Source organism: Hippopotamus amphibius, chromosome 12 (assembly GCF_030028045.1).
Source record: "Hippopotamus amphibius kiboko isolate mHipAmp2 chromosome 12, mHipAmp2.hap2, whole genome shotgun sequence".
Classification (NCBI taxonomy): domain Eukaryota; kingdom Metazoa; phylum Chordata; class Mammalia; order Artiodactyla; family Hippopotamidae; genus Hippopotamus; species Hippopotamus amphibius.
In genome coordinates this window covers 45,357,250-45,375,939 of record NC_080197.1, presented here as the reverse complement: position 1 = coordinate 45,375,939, position 18,690 = coordinate 45,357,250, and the positions used below count along the sequence as shown (strand labels likewise).

The following is an 18,690-nucleotide window of genomic DNA, read 5'->3' as shown; positions in this document are numbered from 1 at the left end:
CACTGCGGTGGCGGGATTGGGGTCCTCACACCAGATCAATCACTAAGGCTTTGCATGACCTTGAGGAAGTCACACGGCTACCCTGGCCTTCTGTGACCCATATCTCTAAAGAGAGGACAGCAGTACTTGTGAGGTTGCCCAGAGCGGCCGTGAGGGCAAGAGTCAGATAGAAGCTGTCCCCGTATTTTGAAGATATATAGAAGATGATACAGACAGGATGCTCCTATGACTGGCGAGAGCAGATCTGGTGACAATATTTCCAACCAGAAATACTCCTGAGAACAAGGGCTGATGCTGAGGGCTTGCCATGTGCTAACTCCTCTACATTTATTAACTTTTTTTGATCCTCGGGACAAGTTCAAAGACGGTGTTGAAACACCCTACTTTACAGATGAATGAACTGAGGCACAGACAAGCTCACATAGCTGGAAAGTGCTTGAATCTTGGGAATCTGATTCTAGAACTTGTGCTCTTAAATGCCTTCTGTAATGGGTGGGAAAACCTGGACTGTCTTTTCTAAAATCAAATAAGACCATCACTCAAGGTAGAGTGAGTGCATACGAGAGACTCGAGATCTCTACTCTTAATGCTTCCTGTGCAGCCCATGGTCCCAGCTTTACCCACAGATCACAGTCTGCTGACACTAAGGAGCTTCTCAGAGGATCCCAGCCTACCAAAAACAGAGTCAAGTGCATTCCCACACACCCCAAAGCCATCAGTGAGTCAGTAGCACCCATCGTTCGTCAGCAAGGTGAGGGCTGCCTGTGGTGTGTGCATCTGCGCCCCAAAGCCTCATACCCATCTTTCTGCTCCTCAGTTTTCTTCTGTAGAAATGGGAATGTTCTGGAATAGGTAGACTTTGGAGTCAGAGGGACCTAATTTTGGCTCAGTGTTTTGTCTTCACATCCTTGGGACGTCCAGAAACATTTAGTCTCTGAGTCTCAGCTTCTTCGCTGTAAAAGGGAGATGATCTTGAATTCCTCCAGAGTTGTTGCGAGGACAAAATTGGGTCGTGCTTGCAAAATGCTTAACACAGTACCTGGCAGCACACAGAAGCCCTCAGCATTACATCACAGCTGCCATCCATTTACATGCTATACACACAGACTGATGTATACAAACGATCCATATTAATAATGAGGCTACTGTAATGATTAACTTATTTAACCTCACTCAACATGATAAGGCAGGGACAGTCTTTATCCACATCGCATGGATAAAGAAGTAAAGGCGCAGTTAAGCAGGTTACTCACCCAATTGTAGCTAGCAATATCAAGACTCAAACCCAGGGAATTTATCTCCACAAGCTACGGCCTTGACTGCCAGAAAGCACTTGAGAAATGCTAGCTAGAGAGCAGGGGTTCTCAGCTGGAGCTGCTTTGGCTCCCCCTGCCCCACACGACATTGGGTGGTGTCTAGAGATATTTTGGTTGTTACAAGTGAGGGAGGGGTGCTACTGGTGTTTAGTGAGTTGAGGTCAGGGATGCTACGAAATATCCAAGAATACATGGGATGCCCCCACAGCAAACAATTACCAGGCCCCAAAAGTCAGTAGTGTCAAGGCTGAGAAATCTAGCTACAGAATGGAATAGGATGACGCAACCCAAGGGGACTTCACTGCTGCGGGTGTTAGAAAGAGTCAGGTTAAGGCTTGGCACCCACAGAAGTTATTCCTATGCCATTGGGTATACAGCCAACGTCCGGTGAGGGGGTTGAGCCCAGAAAGCTGGGTTCCAGCTCTGCTATGCAGACTGACTGGGCTGTTTCTGGAGCCTCTCAAAGCCCCAGTATCCTCATCTGTTCGAAGGGGGCAAGAATTTATAGGACTGTGAGGCTCAACAAGACAACATGTGGATCTGACACCCAGCCAGTGTTTAGTGAACTGCCAGATCTGGGATGATGCTGAGGGCTTCTCAGCAGTTGGAGCCAGAACAAGGGAAGGATGTGCCAGGCCAGCACCAGACACTTGAGCCAGCAGCCAGCTGGTCCCTGGAGAGCGTCGGCATGAGCAAAACCGAATGCACTGGAACAGGGTCTCCAGCCAGTGCCCTTCCCTGTGAGGCAGGCTCCACATCCGTTTTGGTAGTTCTAGTGATCTGAATGGTGCTACATGGCTTTGGTTTGCCTTTATTTTTTTCCCTCAAGGTTTCATTTGCTCAGCTCCAGCAAAAAATGATTTAAAAGTAGAGAGATGATGTCAATAGCTACAGATTTCATAGCATCCTTTATTCCTGTCACATTAATGGGAAAATTAGGTAGATAGATAACATTGGAGTTTTTTTTTTTTTTTTTTTTTTACTGTGGGTTAACATTTGTGGGGTTTTTTTTTTTTTAAAGAAATTTGAGCCAAAATGTAAAACTGGCGTCACACACACACACACACACACCCCTCCTCATTTTTGCTCTATCTGGAAACCTACTCAAGTTTCATGCTTTCTCTTATTATAGGAGATGTGAACACTACCCACCAGTTTCTAGAATTTTCCATGAACCAAAGCCAAATTATGTGAGTCATGACTGCTATTTCTTCCCTCAGTAGGAAATCCAAATGTGATTGGTAGATTTTTAAGAGTCTAGTTCTAAGAACACAGGCACCTAAGTCTTTTTAGAGAGATGTTATATTTTGAATCAAGTAAACATTTTAATTACTAACAGGCCTCCCACCTCCGACCCTTCCACAAGACCTGCTCGTGAGTTTCTCACGGGTCTCCTGCTTGCTCCTTTGGAGTTCTGAACACAAGAGCTGAAAAACTCTTGGTAGAACCGTTATGTGTTCTTTTGTTTGTTTGTTTGCTTGTTTGTTTTTCTGAGCCACAATAGGTTCTGCATTATTTTTGGGTTTGACAAAACCAGATGTCACAGCAGGTCTGTTTTGCCTTATATTTGGAAGTCTGCAAGAAGAGGCAGTTAGTAAAAAATTAAGCAATTTATCCCCTTCCTCCTTCCTTCCTCCCATCATCTTCCTATTCCTCCACTTAACCTTAAGTTCTGGTGGCCACTGGGACCTCTCAGGGGTTTTACTGGCAAATGCAGTCAAACCCCTAAAACTACATATGCCAATATAATGGGAAACATACTGACCTGGGAGAAACTGCAGACCTAGATTCTTGTCCTTGTTTTGCAGCCAACCAACTATGGAACCTTATGTGTGCCATGTGACTTTCTGGACCTCAGTCTCCTCTTCTGTGAAACAAGTAGGCAGGGGATGCTGGTGGTTATATTAAATCTCAAATGCCTCTAGGGATTAGGCTAATGGGAAAATGAATGAAGTGAGCTGGGCAGAGCCAATTCCTTGTAATGAGGCAGCTTTTACCTCCAGTCAATTCTATTTTCAATGCTATGTGAAAAGGTGGGCCCAGGGGTAACAGACGCTTCCATTTTTCACAAGATAAACCTGAGACCCAAAAGCTGAGAATTCTAAATGAAAATTTTGAGTTTTCAGATGTTGAAAATAACTATGATGACTAAACATGTCAATGAGCCAAATATGGCTCCATGACTGGAAGGTTAAAGCCTCTGGACAGAACTGTCCTGATGACCATGATCTAACACAGATCCCAACAACAAACTTCAAATATACCACACATACAAAATCACATGCGACCCTGAACAGCCAAAGCAATCCTGAGAAAAAAAGAACAAAACTGGAAGCATCACATTTCCTGATTGAAAACTATATTACAAAGTTATAGTAATCAAAATAGTATGGTTTTGGCATAAAAACACACTTAGATTAGTGGAACAGAATAGAGAGCCCAGAAATAAACTACATGTATATGGTCAATTAATCTTTGACAAAGGAGCCAAGAATATACAATAGGGAAATGATAGTCTCTTCAATAAATAGAGCTGGGAAAACTGAATATCCATGAGTAAAAGGATGAAACTGGACACCGATCTTAAACCACACACAAAATCAACTCAAATGGATTAGAGACTTGAATATAAGACCCGAAATCACAAAGTTCTTGGAAGAAAACATGGGAGTAAGCTCTTTGACTTTGTTCTTGGTAATGTTGTTTTTAGACTTGGCACTAAAAGCAAAGGCAACAAAAGCAGAAATAAACAAGTAGGACTAAATTAAACAAAAAAACTTCTGCTCAGCAAAGAAAACCACCAAAAAAATGAAAAGGCAACCTACAGAACAGGAGAAAATATTTGCAAATCACATATTTGATAAGGAGTTATATCCAAAGTATACTGGGAACTAATAGCAAGGAATTCAATAGCAAAAACACCATATTATGTAATTTAAAAATGGGCAAATGACCTGAATAGACATTTTTCTGAAGAAAACATACAAATGGCCAACAGATATATAAAAAGGTGCTCAACATCACTCATCATCAGGAAAATGGAAACCAAAACCACAATGAGATATCACCTCACACCTGTTAGGATAGCTATTATTAAATAGGTAAGAGATAACAAATGCTGGTGAGGATATGGAGAAAAGAGAACCCTTGTACACTGTTGGTAGGAATATACACTGTTACAGCCACAATGGAAAACAGTAAGGGAGTTTCTCAAGAAATTAAAAATAGAACTACTACATAATTCAGCAATCCCACTTCTGGGTATATATTCAAATGAAATCATTATCTGGAAGAGATATCTGTACCCCCATGCCCTCTGCAGCATTATTAGCATAGATACAGTATGGAAACAGCGTATGTGTCCATCAACGAATGAAGGGATCAAGAAAGTGTGAATCAAAGAAATATATATACAAAGGAATATTACTCAGCCTTAAAAGAGAAGAAAATCCTGTCACTTGCAATAACATGGAAGAAGCCGAAGGGCATTACACTAAGTGAAATAAGCCAGACAAAGAATGACAATACTATAAATGGTATCATTTATATATGGAATCTTAAAAAACAAAAGAAGAAACCAAACTCATAGAAACAGAGAGTAGAAAAGTGGTTGCCAGGGTCTAGGAGTTGGGGAAAAGGAAGGAGTTGACTAAAGGGTACAAACTTTCAGCTATAAGGATCAAATGTATAACATGGTGACTATAGTTGATAACACTATGCTGTAGAATTGAAAGCTGCTAAGAGAGTAGAACCTAAGTGTTCTCACACATAAATAAAAAAGGTAAATACGTGAGGTGATGAATGTCTTAACTCAGTGAGGGAAATCCTTTCACAATGTATATCAGATCATCAGCTTGTCCACTTTAAACATCTTATAATTTTGTCAATTATATCTCAGTAAAGCTGAAAAAAATTACATTCTTTATTCCTAAAGTAACCACTGATGTTCAAAAACCAGAGAATGTAACTAGATTCAGCTACAGAGTGTGTTCATTTGCTTAGCTCACTCTACAGCTATGAAGGGGTTCCTCTGGTTGAGTGATATGCACAGGAAATTGAATAAATGATCTCATGCATCACGACACATGCACACGCCTTCCTATAGCTTTTGTCTGTTGTCAGTTAGACAGACCTCTTTCCAACCACTGCCCTGGCAAGAACATAGGAAGAAAAGGCAGTCATGATACCCTAATCATGGGAATTCAAATAAATAACACAGTGAGATGGAAAACGTTTTCAATATTTAAATTTTAACCAGCGGTATATATTTCAGGTCTTTATTTTCTTAAGGTTTATTTTTAAGTTTATATATTGGGAACTAAAGTGATAGCTTTGTTGCTTTTTCTAAAGCATGGCTTAAGCCCCTCCCAGGATGTCCCTAAAAGACTTCAACATCTTGGATTGGGTTTATGAGAAATAATAAGCAAAGGAAAAATATTGGGTATTGACAATCAACCAAACAGATGATGCAGGCAGGCCTGCCTTCAGGGTTTGCTGCGCAGCCATCGAGCAGTTGAAACGACAGTATTTGGTGAAAGTTCTATGATCATGCTTCTAGAAGTCAAGTCTCCCTCAACGTCTGAGACCTCTGATATCTAGAGCCCACTGCGAAATGCCCCATTTTCACTTTGCTGTACAGGGGAGGCAGCAAAAACATTTCTAAATTAACTATGGGAAAATAACCCCCTGGCACACTTTCTAAGCTATTTTTGCAAAGTCAGTTAACTCCTCCAACAGCAGTTTCCAAACTCTGGGATATCACAGACCAGCCACGTTTCAAGGCAAATTTGCAGCAGCTAACATTAGGGGGAGAAAAAGGTATCAAGAGAAGAATTACAATAAGACAAAAACAAAATAAAAAGCACACCAAAGAAGGCCCAGCAATCAGATTCCATCTATTATCCCAAAGTTTCATAAAAACCCGACATTTGAATACTAAACCAGTAAAAAGAACATAGTCTCAAAATGTGGGACCATCCCTTGAGTTGAATACAATTAACTATATTAAAAACTTACCACATTATCCTGATTTTTTTCCCATTGTCAGCAGCTGCCTGTAACTTTTACCCAAATGCAGGAACCACCGTTACTCCATCTAATGGTCTACAACTGTATACTCCTTCACACAGGACTTAGTGTCACATGAGCACATAACGATCATCATTAGTGTATCAGAATATCTTTTGAATAAATAATTTTTTTCCTTTTAACTAGAAACCCTGTAGGAGCTCCTAAAAGGCTTTGATTTCAATGAATAAATGTGCCTTGCCCTAAATTCTCTGCCCTTGGGGCTTGTGGGTGGAAATCAGGTAGAATTTTGACATGGACTCTCACTTATAGGCAAACCAGCAATCTAGAATCTGTACAAGAAGGTCGTGGGAGCACACCTTTGTGGAGGCCCCGCCCGCTGGAGGGAAGGAGGTGGTGAACGTTACCTTGGGAATGCACATTGTGGGCTCGGACAAGCGAGGATAGGTGTAGGAGCTGTACGAGTGTCCTTGGGGGTGGGTTTTAAATGCACTTGCTCCGAAGGGCATCATGGGTTCCTGGAGCCCTGAGCCTGACCGTGACCTCTGCCGCATGGCGGGCTGAGGGCTCGTCTGACTCAGGTACGATGACTTTGGCCTCCTGTCATAGTCATCCAGGCTGGGTCCCCACTCACTTTCGCTGTACGCCAGGCTCTCCTTGGAGCACCCACTGGTCCCTGCAGTTCTAGAAGGCGTGAATTGGAATGGGTAATCCAGAGGGGAGCTGCTCGAGGCTCGCTGGTACCCCCACTTGAGGTCACTGTACTCACTGGGTTTGCTCAGTGAGTCCAAGTGTGCGTGATAATCGACCGGAAACCTGGCTCTGTCAGATTGCAAAGGCTTCACCTCAGAATAGTGGGCCTCCCCATGCTGCACTTTCATCATGTGCCCATTTTGCTTGGCCAAGTGGCTGCTTTTGTAAAATGGGTCCAGATCGTCTCCATAGAGACTCTTTTCTCTGTACTTTTCCGTCGCATAGTCAGCAGTGGTATCAGACTCGCTGGAATACTGTGAGAAGGTGAGGAAGCCGTTTTCTTCCCGATGGCCTTGACCATAGCTGGAGGCTCCCTGGTCTGGGGTGGGTGGGCTTTCCTTCCTTAGGGAGTTGGAGCGGGTCACAGAGATGTTGTCGAAATCCTCCAGCAGGCCGTTGATGGAGGTTTCCTTGCAGGGTTTGTTTCCTCTAACGATTGTCTGGGAATAATAAAGGGAACACTGTTTAAAGAAAACATTTCATGCTTTTCAAATTGATGGAAGAATCCCACCCTGACTCCAACCAAATTAAACCACAGAGGAAAATAGGCCCAAAGAACGTTTCATTAAAAAAGATAGAGAAAAAAAAAAGTTGTTGGTTGATTTCACTGGTGAAATAAATCAAATATTAAACAATAACCTCAAACTGCAAATTCTTCCATACCTATCTCAATAGAGATCAAACATCAGGAGGCCATTTAGAAGACTATATATAGGATATCACTGTCTTACTTACCAGTTCCTTGTTCCTCCACTTAATAATAAACCCTAGCTATCTAACAATAAGCTGATGATTATAATTTTAAGTATATAACTCTTTGGTTATAAAAGGTATATTACCTTTTTACATTCTCCAGATTATTTTGAACATCAAAAACATTGTTACTTGAAGAGTAACATACTCAGAAAGAGGTGCAAATTTTTTTTACCTTGCTATGGAAGATATAATAATTTATCAGATTTTATATAGACGAGGAAGAAACTTTTGAGCTGTAAACAGGGAACGGCATGAAGACTACTCGTATGATTTTTTAAATAAATTTATTTATTTATTCATTTATTTATTGGCTGCATTGAGTCTTCATTGCTGCACACAGGCTTTCTCTACTTGCGGCAAGCGGGGGCTACTCTTCATTGTGGTGCGTGGGCTGCTCACTGCGGTGGCCTCTCTTGTTTTGGAGCACAGGCTTTAGGCCCGTGGGCTTCAGTAGCTGCAGCACATGGGCTCAATAGCTGTGGCTCACGGGCTCTAGAGCACAGGCTCAATAGTTGTGGCGCCCGGGCTTAGCTGCTCCAAGACATGTGGTAACTTCCTGGGGAAGGGCTCGAACCCGTGTCCCCTGCATTGGCAGATAGATTCTTAACCACTGCTCCACCTAGGAACCCCCTACTTGTATGATTTAATTTGTGATCAAATGTGATGTTCTTATAAAGTATATAACTAATGCTTTCTTGGCACACTTCTGTGTATCATCAGTAACATCATTGCTGAATTTTGAATGGCTTGGTAATGATGTGATTGTACCCGAATCTTAGTGACAAATTGCCAAGCCCAAATGTTCCCTTTAATGAACCTAAATAACACCGGAATGAATACCAGGAACAGAAAGAAATCAGAAACTACTTACAAAGCCAGTCAGCTGCACCTTGACAATGACAAGGTTTGCAGTAAAATATGACGGGGGTGGATAAAAGAACAAAGAACAAAGTGTGACTTCAGACTTCCAGGATTTCAAGAGAAAAATAACCTTTGAGTAAGTAACAAGGAGTTCAAAGCCATTTCAGTTAGTACACTATATTTCAAACTGGAAGAAAAAGTCATATGTCCCAGAGCATATGGTTTTATAGATCAGTACTTCTCCAACTTTCTATAGTGAGGAACAAGGTTTTGTCTTTTCTCCCCTAATCAGTCCTGGATTAAAGCTTTTGGTCTCTACCCTTTTCTTCTAAACAAACATTGAAGTCTGGAATACTTTCAGATGAACAGAGAAGCTGCAAAGAGAGTTCACTTAGTCCGCCGATTGTTATGATCTTGCATTACTATTAACTAAACTCCACAGTTTTATGTAGATTTCATTAGGTTTTTTTTTTTTCCCCTAGCATTCCAGGGTCCCATCCAGGATACCTCATTACCTTTATTTGTCACGTCTCCTTAAACATGCGACAGTTTCTCAGACTTTCCTTGTTTTTGATGACCTTGACAATTTTACTGGTCAGGGATTCTGCAGAATGTCCCTCAGTTGGGTGTGTCTGATGTTTTTCTCATGGTTAAACCGGGGTTATTGGTTTTAGGGAGGAAGATCACAGAGTAATATATCAATTTTGTTACATCATATCCAGGGTATACACCATCAACACGGCTCATCTCTGATGATGTTGACCTTGATCGCCTTGCCAAGGTAATGGTTGCCTGGTTTCCACCCTGTAAAGTTATACACCCTCCCTCCCCTCCCCCTTTCCATAATGCACTCTTTGGAAGCAAGTCACTAAGTACAGCCCACACTCAAGGGGTGTCAATTCAAGATCGACCTTCCTGAGAGGGTGTATCAACATAAAGTACTTGGAATTCTCCTGCACTGGAGACTAGGCAAGTCTCCCTATTTATTTTTTCATCCAATTGTTTATTTGAATCATGGATATTTACTTGTCTTATACTTTGGGTTGTAGTTCATTTTGGGTTGTACTTCATTTTATTGCATGTCACTTGATTCCTCTTTGAAGATATTGTGAGGGTTTTTTGTTTTTGTTTCTGTAATCAAATTGAAGGTTTATGGCAGGCAACCCTGCCTCAAGCAAGTCTATTGGTACCATTTTTTCAACAGCATTTGCTCACTTCTTGCCTTTGTGTCGCATTCTGGTAATTCTCAAAACATTTCCAACCTTTCACCAGTAAAGAAGATTATAACTTGCTGAAGCCTCAGATGATGGTTAGCATTTTTCAGCAATAAAGTATTTTAAAATTCAAGTATGTACATTTTTTTAGGCATAATGCTATCATACACTTAATAGACTACAGTATAGCATAAACATAACTTTTATATGCACTGGGAAACCAACAAATGTGTGTGTCTCTCAATTTATTGGGGCCTTTGCTTTACTGCAGTGATCTGGAGCTGAACTCGCAATATCTCTGAGGTTTGCCTGTACTATGTTGTTTTGTTGCTCAAATTGTTCCAACTTTGGTTATCAGAAGTTCTTTCACACTGGATGCTATGTCCTTATGAGAAGCCTCCACTCTTTTACTTTTGGAGCATTTGCTTACTTTCTGGCACTATAAGGTGCTCCAGGCTCATCTTGTATTTTCCCTGTCCTTGCCCTAAAATCAGCCATTTCTCCAAGGAGCCCTGGCTCCTTTTACTGGAGAATGATATTAGAAACCAATATCTGGGTGCTGGGTATACACATTGCTACTGGGGTGTCACTGCTTCCAAACCCCTCTCAGTGAATAGAGCTATGAAATAAGTGTATGTATAGTTACCCACATACACAATTTAAAATTATATAAATCCAGCTCTATCTATATTAAACTAAACATGAATTTAGATGGATGTCTCTGAATCTAATCTAGTACCACATGGTTCATTCTAGCTTTCCCCCCTTACTTGTCTGTAATTCCCACTCTCCCAACAGTGAAAAACCTGGATTCCACCATCTGCTGTTCATTTACCTATTCAATCCCAATAGATATGTATAGCAGTTTCAGAATTATGAACCCACACTGTGGGAAGACATTCAGGAGTCTTTCTGAAACCTTGCAAATGTTACTAAAAGTAATTAAAGTATGTGGGCAGAGCGACTAGATGCAGAATGTCCTGCTTGAGCAGTGGAGGAGCTAAAGGTGCTGGGCGTGGAGACTATGGGGGCATAGGCAGAAAATTGACCCTCTCTGGGGGCGCAGCCCCTTTCTCACTGCATTCCTCATATCACCCTGTTTGGCCCTGGAGGATGGCTGGTTAGCCAGAGACGGGTAAGTTTCCTTAGTGGAGGAACAACCTAAGACAGGCACAGTCGCAGAGGGGCCAACAGGGGTGGGGCATAGGCCCTTAATCCTTCTGAGAAAGGTCTCCTGCCCCCAGGGCTGCTTTGCTCTCCAAGCCCAGCTCAAATCCGCACCCTGCTCAGATCCACAGCTGCTCAAATTGGACCCAGGAGGCAAACAAAGATCATTGCCCCAGTCATGTGAGGCCTTTGATTGTTTATGGGATTAACCTGGGAGTGTTAGCCAAGAACTCAATAAAAGCAACCTGGGATGAATCAGCAAGGCTCTTGATCCTAGAGGTCTTGAGTCCCCCGGTCCCATCCTTCTCTTCAATCTGTGTCTGTGTTTTCTTTAAGCTTGCGGCACCCGTCACTCACCTCAAGTTGCTGAGCTGGTCTCGGCACCACACCGCTATCGGAAAAAGCTTTGCCAACTACAGCATAGTGTTTATGTGCAGTTTTTTTTTTTTTTACTTTAGTCTCACAGTTTCCATTCAAATCACTGTTTTTAAAAGTTACTTAGGTTGGTGTCTTTTTTCCTCACCCCCTCTTCAGGGAGCTTACGTTATACATGTGTAATAATAGATTCTTTTGTCACAGTCTCCATCCCATCTTGGGATCCTCTGATCTCCTGGCTGACTTTTTTTAAAAATTGCATATATTAGTTCACTTTTTGTGCCAGAAAGTTCAATGGGAATTGACAAATGCAAAGCATCACGTATTCACCACTGGCAGTGCCATACAGGTTAGTTCCACCCTCCCCTCCCCAAATGACCTGAGTTTCCCCTAGTCAGGCACTACCCTTCCCCAAACCCTGTTTTTCATCCTTATAGTTTTGCCTTTTCCAGGATATCATATGAACGGAACCATACATGCTGGAGTCTTTTGGTCTTACTTCTTTCACTTAGCAAAATCCATTTAAGGTTCATCCAGGTTGTCCTGTGAACTAATAATAGCCTATTCTGCTATTTTCCCCCCAATTCCCTTTTATCACCGAATAGAGCTCCTTTATATGGAATGTTGTGATTGTTTTTGTGGAGGGGAGTATAAATTGATTAATTGGTTGCCAAAATAGGTGACATTCTGTTGAAGCATCCCCCAGAGACAGAAAGAATCATATATCACATGTATACTTTGGACCTTTTCTCAGAGCAATGTCTATGCCTACCCCAAAAGATAAACTTGGGAGAAACAATAGCTCCGAACCGGGCAGAGGGAGCAGCCTAGGAAGAGGCAAGGATGAAATGGACACCTTCTAATGCATTAAATATGAATGCTAATAGCTTACCCTCTAAAGTACCAAGTCTGTTCGAGCAGCTTCCTATTGCACTGCAGGTGGGTCTTACCTGTTTACACTTCTTGTTCTCTGCTCAGGGTGGCCTTCAAAGCCTCTGAGACATCCATACTGTTTCTTCCTGTGCACTTAAACTCTTGGCCTCTTTTCCTCTTCATAATGCTTGTAGTAATTTTCAAGAAAATAGTATCCATTTGTTTACATCACAGTGTATCTACTAAAGGTCTTTTTAAGCCAGCATTCTGGATAGAAATTACCATCTTCACATTCCTACTCTCTCTCTTTATCAACAGAAAGCAGATTACTCCAAGAAATGTAATAAGGAATTCATGATCCCCCAGAAAGTAGCTTCTTGGTATTTTCTAATGCCAGGAATCTGTGTTGACTAATGTATCACACGAATAATGACTGTAGGGTTTGCTGAGGTCTTCAAGTACCCTCTGAACTATTGGACTTATTTGGATAATCCTTTAGCAAAAAATACCATCCAGACTTCTCTGGACTTAGCAAATAATAGATAACTATATCAGAATTTTTTGTATTTAATGCTATCTTTAGGTCTACATGCTAGGAAAAACATCATTTCTCTAAATTCTATCCACTTTAAAGAATATTTCAGTCTTTCCTGTCTTCCTCTACCCTTCTCATCTCTGAATATTTGAAATATTCAGCTCTGGGACTACCGAATCATTTTGAGTATCTTAATGTCGAAAGGAGTCTAGAAATCATCTAAGTCACCTCCTCCTTTTAATAAATAAACACTGAAACTCAGAGTTGGCTTTGCGGGCTGGTATGTAACAGACCTGGGATTCAAACCCAAGATCTCTCTCTCCTAGTCTAGCTTTTTACCAAGGTATTCCTCAGACTCGTTTGAGCTAAGCAAAACAGCATGAGTTGGCAACGCAAAGGCTGGGTGTGTAGTATCATAACTCATCAAAAATGGGTCATTGGGGACTTCCCTGGTTGCGTAGTGGTTAAGAATCTGCCTGCCAATGCAGGGGACACGGGCTTGATCCCTGGGTCAGGAAGATCCCACATGCCACGGAGCAACTAAGCCCATGCACCACAGCTACTGAGCCCTCGTGCGGCAACTACTGAAGCCTGCGTGCCTAGAGCCCGTGCTCTGCAGCAAGAGAAGCCATGGCAATGAGGAGCCTGTGCACTGCAACGAAGAGTAGCCCCTGCTCTCCACAACTAGAGAAGCCTGTGTGCAGCAACAAAGACCCAATGCAGCGAAAAATATAAATAAATAAATAAATAAATAAATAAATAATAATAAAACTTTAAAAAATGGGTCACTGAAGTACACATATCTGTGGCACATTTTACCCCTACCTGAGTTGTTGAATTTACAGAATATAGTTTATTCTAGGTCCTGGTCTCAATTCTAGCCACACTCGCTATGTAATTTAATTTTATTATTTCATTACCTGTTCGCCAATTTGTAAAAAGGATAATTTCACTTGGTATCTAGTGACATTTCCCTGCCTGCCCCCTGAACTGTAGAGGGTGATGGAGGGAGGGATTAAAAAGCAGTTTTAAAACACATCTGATGCCCTCAATAAATACACTGCCTTCAGGTGGACATAAATGTGCAAATATGAAATGAATTAAGAACGTTTAAATACAACTTATCAATGAAGGCAAATTAAAACGTGAAGATTTATAGAGTAAAGGAAAGATCAGAAAAGAACAAACCAAAAATCTTGGAAAGTTTTCAGGAAGAGAATTATGAGCTAAATCCAGGAGGAAACGAGATGTAATGGGATGGGGGGAAAAAAGAGGTAATTACTGGCTCCTCACGTACTGAATGACTGAGGCACAGAGACGATCAGAATGAGTTAAGGTGTCACCATCTCTAGGGCTATGAGGATGTGTGATTCTCTGCTCAAATTAGCATCTCAATCACTTGTCCTTTGGAACTTATATCCAGACAACCTGTTAGTTCATCTTAAGCAAATTAATAAATAGCTAAGTTGAGGGCTGGACTTGGAAATTCACTACCAGGACATAAATACTTAGAAGGAAAAACAAAAACAAAAACAACCAAAAGCAAAACCCTTCCCTGTGTGATACGATTCCTCTGAGAGGAGAGCATTATTGAACACTTCCTTTGAAACTGCTTATTCCTTAAATCTCCCTATTTTCCCGCCAACACCCTTACAGATTCACTAACGAGTTGAATTAGCAGACATGAAATTAACTCCGTTTCTGGGGAATACTGAGAGAAAGGAATTTAGATGCCAAAAAGGCTTCTCTTTTATCCATCCATCCATCCATCCATCCATCCATCCATCCAGCTACCGAGCTGTTGATATCCATAGAGAAGTATAATAGATATCCATAATATCTATATACGTGACTATCTGTAAAGATTTTTTAAGTGACTGAGCAATAACATAGTTTGGGAGAGATTTTTCCCTTCTCTCATTAATTGTGCTATAAATGTCTTACATTTGGAAAATTAAAAACCAAGCTATCACAAACAACTATTTCACAATTTTTTTTTTATTGCCCAAGTATGTTTGCTTAGATTTCTGTGGGGATTAGAGGGTCACTGATTTAGCATACAAATTAACATATGACCTCAGAATTGGGGAGTTTGCTGTTTCTGTGCACTAATTGAATAGCCAAAGTATGTTCGGTTTACATGCAAAATTATAGCAGTAAACGTAATAAACATAATTCTATACATTTTTAATGTGGACGCAGAAATATTAATATTGCTATGAGCTAAATGCTATTTAGGAAGAAAAATATAAAGACTACTGAATAATAAAATTTCAAAAGAATGAGTATGTATTTATTATCCTTGCTTTGAATCTTAGGCTCACAGCACTTGTCAGCTTTGTAACACCAGGCAAGTTACCTAGCCTTTTCAGCCACAGCTTCCTAATCCATAAATGGCAAGAATAAATACTTGTCTCATAGCGTTAATGTGATGCTTTAATGAAATAACATGTGGAACAGCTGGCATGATTCCTGGCATACTAAGTTCTAATAATGGCAGTCATTTCACTACTTTATGGGTAAAATTTACCTTTAAATTACACTGATAATAATTTAGGGAAAAAAAGAAGCTGCAAAGAACACTAGAAGAAATAAATCTTAGCTTTATACACTGGAAGAAAAAGGATAATTGATGTAGCAGATGTTAAATATTACCATTAGTAATTTTAGATATAAATGTCTTGCATTTAAACGGTTGAACCTCAAATTAATTCAAATTGTTATATACAGTAAATAGATACTTCTTATTAGATTTAACAAATGGGATACTTTCAAATCGTGATTAATACTTGATTTCTATCTTTTTAAAAAAATGCTGGGACTTCCTTAGTGGTCCAGTGGGTAAGATGCCAGGCTCCTAATGGAGGGGGCCTGGGTTTTATCCCTGGTTGTGCAACTAAGATCTCACATGCATGCTACAACTGAATTCGCGTGCTGCAACTAAGACCCAGCACAGCCAAAATAAATAAATAAATAAATAAGAAAAAAACAAAGAAAAAATAAAATTAAAAAATTGCTAATGGTTGCAAATATTGATAAAATTTGACTTTCAATATTTAATGGAAAGATCTGTATGGGAAAGAAAGGCTAATAGAAACACAGTAAAAAGTTGACATTGGTCATCCCTGGGTGGGAGTTTAAGGGTGGCTTATACTTCAGGCCAGTGCTTCTCAAACTTTAATGTGCTCACAAATCACCCAAGAGTCCTGTTAAAGGGAGATTCTGACTCAGTAGGTGTGAGGAGGGGCCTGAGACTCTGGGTCTCAACTAAGCTCCCAGGGGATGCTGCTGTTGCTGGTCTGCTGTTCACACTGTGTACGTGTAATAAGGAAGGACAAAGCTGACTCCATGTTGGATCTGTTTCTTTCACTTTAAGCTCTGTGCTCTGTTGCCTGTGCTTAGTCGTGCTGGCTCTGCACCTTCTGTAAAAGAATGTTGCCTACAGCCTGAAATACACAGGAGAGCCCATTCTCAAGGCTCTGACCCTTAAAGGTATCACTCTTCCATTCATACAGAGATAAAAAGTTGCAGAACAGAGAATAACATTTGTCTTGTTGGAGGTTTACAGGAACATTGGGACCTCACCTACCTTTACAGATGCAAGAATAAAGGATTCTGACACCAAGAAGTGTGCAACAATCAACCACACTCCCTTTCCTTTTTTTTTTTAATAGTGCCTTTCCTTTTAATATAAAAGAAACCTGGAATCTAACTTGGGTAAAATGATGCTATGGGACATTAGTCCACCATCTTCTTGGCCTGCTGGCTTTCCAAATAAAGTCGTTACTCCTTGTCCCAACAATTCGTATCCTGATTTATTGGCCTGTTTTATGGCGAGCAGAATGAGTTTGGACTTGGGAACATACTCAATGGGGTTAGTGTATTTTCCAGATTCTTCTATAATCATGGTTACTTTTATAATTAAAAAAAGTTAGAGTGGGCTGTGCTTTTCAGTACAATAGGATTCAGCATTTTATATATATATATATATATGTATATATATACATACATACACACATGCTATTAAATATATAATGCATACTTTATTAAATATATATAGCATAGAGTTAAATATATTGTATATACATAGTGTTAAATATGCACCTATTGTGTACATTTTTGATGTTATAGTTGGTTATTGCTATAGTTGTTCAATATTTCCACCTTCCCTATGAAGGTTAAATATTTATGTTTAACCAAAATGAAGATCTTTAACAGATCTTACCATTTGGGAACATCTTCTATAGCATCGTATTCTTACCATGAAGCTCCAAGCCTTGGAGCTATTGATGAGTAAAAGCTGAGCACCACGAAAATGAAGGTGTGGTTGCAGACATTTGAAAAGAAGAAAATTTTATCTATAGTGAAAACAAACAAAACTCCAAGAACCAAAAGCACAGACTACCTAAGGCATTTTCTTGGATCTCCTTTTTAGCATTTGAAAATGTTTACTGATGGTGTACCTGAATCCCTCCTAATTAGGAAACACATGCTTTTCTCTCTTTCAATGAAAACTATTAAATCTGTGTTAACAAGAAGGGGCTTACAAAACGCCAACATTAAAAATAAATTGTTGACTTGCCCTCCAAAAATGTTTTTATAAAGAAGGGTATAATAACCTTTAATCAGAAAAACCAGTTAAACCAGAACTGAGGCAATATGTGTTTCCGTGACATGGGTTTCATTTTAACGAACCCTAAGCGCCAAAGTGATGATAATGAAATCCAAACATGCAGAATTTTACAACATGGCTTAACCAGGCTTCAAAAGGTAAGAACTGCTATTTATTGCTGTCAGGATGTAATGTTTATTAAACCAAGATTGTGCAATTTTGTAGAGATCAATAATACAATAACTGCAAGAGTAGCGGTAAATTTCACGCTGCAGAACAGCCAGGCATTAAAAATCAATGTAACCCAATCTACTTGAGTTTGACGCTGTGGTTCTCATTGTGTCTGCTCTGTTCCTGGACCAGCTCGGCGGCCCTGGTTCCCGGTGACAGGGGCCATATTTCATGGTGCTCCTTCTTCAGGCTGCTGGCCGGTGATAAGCTATAATGGATCTGTCCGTAAGAACAGCTGTCTCCCCTTGTTCCCGGGAAGAGATGAAAAAGTGCCTTTGCTCTCACAAACTGTATTAAGCTTGACAATAATAAAGTGTGTAATTAACAACTTTGCCCTAATAAGACCTCGCATTTCTTTTCCAAAACAATGTCTTCTATCCTCCTCAAGAATGTGTTTCATTTTGTCTTTCTGGTAAATACTTCTCGGGAGGTCAATAAGCTAAATAGTCCCCTGACTCAAGAATAAGCCAGGACCTCTCAGAAAATAATCGACTTTTAAACAATCCATCTAAATTCTTATCCTTTTTGCAGAGAACCAATTCCCTTGTTTTTATTAAGGAATGTGGCTAGAAACAGCTGGGTACATAATCACAACAAACAGACCTGATATACTTGGATCCTTATGGGAAGAAATGTGGGCTTTTTTGTAACATTAAAAGAACGCAGACTGTCTATTTTCTTTCCGTTTTCTACATACGCTTTTTTCTGATAACCACAGGGGGTGGGGCTACTTGGGTGAGTGGTTGAGAATTGCACATTCCTGCAAAATATGAGAATTAGGGCAAGGTATCTCAGAGTGGAGGGGCTGGTGAGGGTTTCTAATCATTAACACCCTTTAATGTAAATTATGTAATAATCTTAATCACATGGACTCCAAATAAGCCAATTCCTTTACTAAGAATATTATCATATTCTGCACAAATTATTTTAAAAAATGTTGAACGTATGTAAGGAAGTTTCTGTGAATTT

At 40.3% G+C, this 18,690-nt stretch overlaps 1 protein-coding gene across 1 annotated transcript in view; it reads right to left on the bottom strand.

Moving 5' to 3' along the window:
* Positions 1-18,690, bottom strand: part of PAK5 (p21 (RAC1) activated kinase 5) — a 352,938-nt gene that overhangs the window by 37,802 nt on the left and 296,446 nt on the right. The window contains exon 4 of the mRNA XM_057702212.1: positions 6,752-7,537. Within this exon, the coding sequence (XP_057558195.1) occupies positions 6,752-7,537 (786 nt within the window). The remainder of the gene's footprint in view (positions 1-6,751; positions 7,538-18,690) is intronic.